Source organism: Cryptotermes secundus, unplaced genomic scaffold (assembly GCF_002891405.2).
Source record: "Cryptotermes secundus unplaced genomic scaffold, Csec_1.0 scaffold6577, whole genome shotgun sequence".
NCBI classification, from domain to species: domain Eukaryota; kingdom Metazoa; phylum Arthropoda; class Insecta; order Blattodea; family Kalotermitidae; genus Cryptotermes; species Cryptotermes secundus.
The window spans coordinates 17,827-23,591 of record NW_019722489.1 but is presented as its reverse complement, the minus strand read 5'-3'; the positions used below and the strand labels follow the sequence as shown (position 1 = coordinate 23,591).

Here is a 5,765-nt window from a genome sequence, read left to right as displayed (position 1 = left end):
GAGAAATGAAGAAGTGTTATTTAGAGTCAGTGAGCAGAGGAATATCCTACACGAAATAAGAAAACGGAAGGCTAATTGGATTGGTCATATCTTACGCGGTAACTGCCTTCTAAAAGAAGTTATTGAAGGAAAGATAGAGGGGCGGATAGAAGTGACCAGAAGACGAGGAAGAAGACGTACGAAGATGCTGGATGACCTTGGGGACAGAAGAGGATATTTTCATTTGAAGGAGAAAGCTCTAGATCGCATCATGTGGAGGAACTGTTTTGGAAGAGACTGTGGACCTGTCGTCTTGACAGATTACAGATGAATGAATCTTATGGGATGTAATGCCGTATAGTCCGGGGAAAGTAAACCTTCGTTTCGGAGGAACGTATCGCCTCTGTCATCAGGGTCGAAAAGTAAGCTAAGCAGGAAACCAGCATGAAGCAGGCCGCAAGCAAAATGGAGGCTACATGTTCAGCCGAAACGTCGGTTCACTTTCACTAGACCACATGGCGCCACATCCCAGAAGACGCAATTCCTCAGTCACCGCTCTGAGAAACAGAACTCCAACGATTCCTTTAAATTTCTAAGAATACTGCAGCTTTCCCCTACTCGGGATGTTTATGGCTGCTTAAAGGTTACAGCTTTGTGCCGCGATAGTTCGAGTCCAGACGAGAATACAGTGGCTTACAGCCTCGGTCGTTCTAACTCCCAGGTTTTCTGATGCAGAAAAACACTGAGGGGCCAACAGCAGCCTGCACCCACTTTTGAAGAACTACCGAGAAAGGGGGAGGGGAGAAGAACATATAAAATATACGAGGGTGAGCCAAATGAAAACTTTAAGAGTGAAATCATTTCGAGAACCTACTGTGTGCAGCTGTAGGCACAGCAAGTCATTATGTCAAAACATAAGTTGCAAACTGTGATGAAAACAGTCATCACGGACAGTGTTGCACCGCCGCAGCAACAAAACGGCTGGCAGACGTGAATGCGCATGCTCATGGGCTATCGTTGTTTGACCGCAGAACGACACTTGTATGGGTAAAGCCCGGGTATTTAGAAGTGACAGTCCTCCGACGCGGAGTAGGAGAAGTATTGGTAGTGGCGAGGAGAGCTCCAGCATGCCGACAAGTGTGGAGGGGAATGCAGTACAGGCCTCATTGTGTGGCATAGTGTTGGCGGTTTGGTCTCGATGACGTTCACACATCCGATGTTAAAGTTTTAAGAGCCGAACAGCAGACTATTATGCAGTATACACTATTATACACTTTTCACTGTTATATGCATGAAGAGTTTATTTACATATTACACAGGTCTATTCTAAAGGGGCAATACCGGCAATGTCCGCATAGATATCATCTCCACATGCCTGTCCTTCCCCGTCACCACCAGATGAACCGGAGCTATCATCAGAACTGTCATCACTATCACCGCCAACATGGAAGACGAACTCCTGTCATGCGTCCAAAAGGCCTTCCCGTGCCATTAATTGTTGCTCAATGTTCCTTACATGCTGGCACCTACGTTGCCATTCTTCTGCAGTTATGGAAGCCAATTTTGGTCTGCCAGTTTAATGATGTCATCCATCTTAAATGTGGTATTGTTTTGAGCAACACAATTTTTTATGATGGCCCATATTAACTCAGTTTGGTTGATACCGAGGGAGCCGTAAAATATTGTGTTCTCTGCAAAGATTCCATCTATTTTATTCCAAAGTGGCTACTGGAGATTTCCTAGGACTTTCTTTATGGGGTGTCGAAAAGGAAGTGGAAGCCCCGGATTCGATATTTTTGTTTCTCTTATTATTTTTCTGACACTACTTTCCGATACACCTGTTGCCTTTGCTACTTCGACTCCTATGTTCTTCACTGTAATTGTTGGCCCAGCCTCTTTCATATACGTATGTACATTACTAACAATTTCTCTTGATTGTGAATGCAACACTTTCCCACTCAATTTACTTCATGTTAAAGGAAATAGAAAAAATGTACAAATATAAATAAAAAGAAAAAGAAAATCAACGAATAAAAGTGAACAAAATACAATAGTAAACAGAGAATAATACACTCAAACACGACTCGAAGAGTAAAAACTTTTTAACTTGCCTGTACAAGGAAGAATGCTTTTAACTGAACTTGAGACGCATGCTGGCACTGAAAACAAACGAATGATTAATCACAACACCCCTTAACTTTCACGAATGGACCTGCCCATCCACTGCGCAGCTTTTCCTGACTGTCACTTCTAAATACCCGGGCTGTATTTGGGTGCATTGTGGGAGTGTGGATGGATGGAACCGTCGTTTAGCTGGTGGTAACTCTCTGTATTTCTCCTCTCTCGTGACGCCGTTTAAACCTTGGATTTTCATAAAAGCCGGGCAGTTTCTCTTACTAACTGAGCGAATAAGAGATTAGCTTCTCAAGAGGGTAAATGTTTCAGGGAGATAGTCCATTTATTGGTTTTCTGGGATATCAAAATTCATGGATGTGAAGTACGGTCAAGCGGTTAGTCGCTGGCTTCCCACCGAGGCGTCCCGGGTTCGATCCCGGGTCTGGTCAAGTGGGATTTGTGGTGGACAAAGTGACGCTGGGGCAGGTTTTCTCCGAGTACTTCAGTTTCCCCTGCTAATCTTCATTCCACCAATTGTTCCACAATCACCCTCACCTATCATCTGGGGCTGGTACAATAGGCCAGAAGTGGCCGCAGTACAAGGGACTTAGTCCCACCCCACTAGCAACAAAAGAAAAGGTTAATTAAAATATTGTGGTGTATAGATCTGTTGCTATGCAACGACCGCGAGATGGGCGGATATACCAGAGCCGTTTCTGGGCAACGGCTCGGTACACACGTTCCCGCAGTAATAAACACGAACGCAACAATAGAAGATCCATGTTTTATATGTGGTCCTTTCCGAGATATTATAAGCAAGGGACAAGGTCAGTTTGATCAGTTCTGTACAGGAGTCTATGAAGAGAGGACTTGAATCAGAGGCAGAGGAGTAGCCATTGTTGGAGCCGTTACCAAGAAACTTCTAGTACAGACTGAGAACACTAGACTGTGTGCTGTAATGAAACTTGAATTGTGTAAATGGCGATAGTGTTATAGTTATTTGTAGTTACGCCCTGTAAGTGATCAGTAAATCTATTCACCAGATCCTAACCCCCTTCTATAGTTACACATACTGCTTAACAGTATATTGTTTGAAAAGACTCTATAAATTCCTAAGCGCAGCAGATGAAACTTAACTTTCTCCAATAAGAGCTAGAAGTTTGCTGCTGATGTTGTGAATATTGGCCGAGATCTGAACCACAGTTTAAGATCCTTATTTAGGACAATTTTCCATTCAGTAGGAATGAGTTCTTACTGCATTCTGTTACAAATAGTACTCGCTGGATTTGCTAGGCGTCGACCGTGAGATAGACGACTCTACAGTCGTTTTTGCTAGACAGCGGACAGCAAACAACTGAAGTATGGTGTTTTCTGTACGGGTCGTGTCGAAATGTTATAAGTAAGACAATTGGAACAATGGTTTAATTGTGGGACAGTCGTCAGTCAATAAGAACTTGAGCACGGAAGCAGAGGACATTGTTGGGATCAGTCACCAGGCAACGACTGGTGAAGACACAGGAGACTGATAAGATTTATTACATGCTGTAGTAAACTGCAGAGTGTGCGAATTAACGATAAGGCAATAGTTACTATCTGTAAGTGTTCAATAAATCCAATAACCGATCCAAACCCCGTCTATAGTCACACTCAATAACGTGACAATATCACTGAATGATAGCTTCTGCAGAAACGTAAACTAAGAACATGGGATCACTTTGAAGCAACATGGTTTCATGGTTTACATTCGTTTGTAGTTGGACGACGTTTCGGTAACTCAGACTGTATACCGTCCAGAAATTTGATTAAAATGATTAATGAACTTGAAAGGATGTGGAGGGATTGAGGAAAACAACGGAAAACCTCAGATAGGATGGTTTGTGCTCCGGTCGAGGTTCGAACCAGGCATTTCCGCACTCGAGTCTGGAGCGTTACCGCTTGATTCAACCAGTTCTGTAATTCCATGTTGATAAGCGATTACTTGAGTTTATTGTAGCCTGAAGTGACATGTGTGGCGGCTTGCTGTGAGCGAATTCATAACTCTTAATCCCCCGGAACCGAACTAACTGTAACTTCATGTAGCTTCACCACTTAGTCCGCTAGTCTAGCGTTGGGCGGTAGCCAAATACGTTCCTGCTCTTGTGTTATCCCATTTAAAGTAGAGGATGTTTCATCGTATAAACATGACATGTCTTACATATTTCCTGCGGAAACTTAACTAGGGATATCTTCGTTCCTGTCCTTTAATTTGTGACGGTAATGCGTAAGTTGAACTCTTGAATGTAAGTTAGCTTTCCTGCTGTGAAGAAATGGATCCTTATGTTTTACACATGAATGTATGTGTGTGGGTGTATTGACAGAATGGAATATATCTGTAACACTATATTCTGACCACGATGATAACTAAATCCTTTCAAAAACGGCGAATTACTCATATCTATGAACGATGGTAACAAACCAAAATTGCATCCAGGAAGAAATGAAGGGCAGATTATTTTCAGGGATTGCTTGTTATAGACTATTTCAAGAAAATTGATATTCCCTTCTCCTGTCAGAAAATACAAATTCGATGAAATGCACAAGTCTGTAATTGTATCTTCTCTTTTATATGGGAGTGAACATTGGTCTCTTGGAATATAGGTCTTGGTTGAGACTGTTTGGGAAGAGAGAACCAAGGAGAACAGCCCTTTTTAGGAATATAGAACCGAGGAGAACAGGCCTGTTTGGGAAGAGGGAACAGAGAAGAACAGGCTTGTTTGGGAACAGGAAACAGAAGAGAACAGGCTTGTGTGGGAACAGGGAACAGAGGAGAACAGGCCTGTTTGGGAACAGGGAACAGAGGAGAACAGGCTTGTGTGGGAACAGGGAACAGAGGAGAACAGGCCTGTTTGGGAACAGGGAACAGAGGAGAACAGGCTTGTGTGGGAAGAGGGAACAGAGAAGAACAGGCCTGTTTGGGAACAGGGAACACAGGAGAACAGGACTGTTTGGGAACAGGGAAAAGAGGAGAACAGGCTTGTGTGGGAACAGGGAACAGAGAAGAACAGGCCTGTTTGGAAACGGAGCTCAGTCCTCTAAACAGCGTTGTAGTCTGTCGGTCCCCAGGAAACAATACATCACACACCGCCGAAAGCCACTTCTTGATTACGAGTCATTTCGGCCAGTCACACGAAGAACAGAACCGAGAACCAGCAAATGTTTCAGACGACTTCACACGATGGCTATGCTGTGAATTTAATCCGACAGTGTTAATGGTTGTAATGGACCAAGGGTCACATGCATGTAGATGTAGTTTTGGTAAATGTGGAATCACTACAATTAGAAGGTAAGCTTGGAAAAAACAAAAAACTGAACAGTAATAAGGACATGACCCGGAGAGCTCGGGTCTACAAGGAAGTACAAGAACTCCTGACTAATCAGAATGTTAACGCGGCGGCGTAAACCGCTGACAATGCGGAAGGGCTATATGAAATGGATCATAAGCACTATGGCAGATGGAAAATGCTGAGTAGGAAGAGGCGGCCTACCAAACGAGTCAACCCCTTCTGGGTTGACAACCAATAATCAAGCTACACCGACCCAAAATCACGTCATGGTAGGAGGACCCCCTACACCCGGAAGGCGACGAGTCAGCGAGCAGAGGTTATAAAAACCCGAGACGACCCATTTTAGGG

General features: G+C 43.7%; 1 protein-coding gene across 1 annotated transcript; it reads left to right on the top strand.

The window, feature by feature from the left end:
• Window positions 1-4,785: 4,785 nt before the first annotated feature.
• On the top strand, window positions 4,786-5,169 carry LOC111861538 (the record flags this gene model as incomplete). Its single annotated transcript, XM_023846194.1, has 1 exon — window positions 4,786-5,169. A coding segment is annotated over one exon (384 nt), but the record flags the coding sequence as incomplete, so codon positions are not given.
• Between the last annotated feature and the right edge of the window lie 596 nt (window positions 5,170-5,765).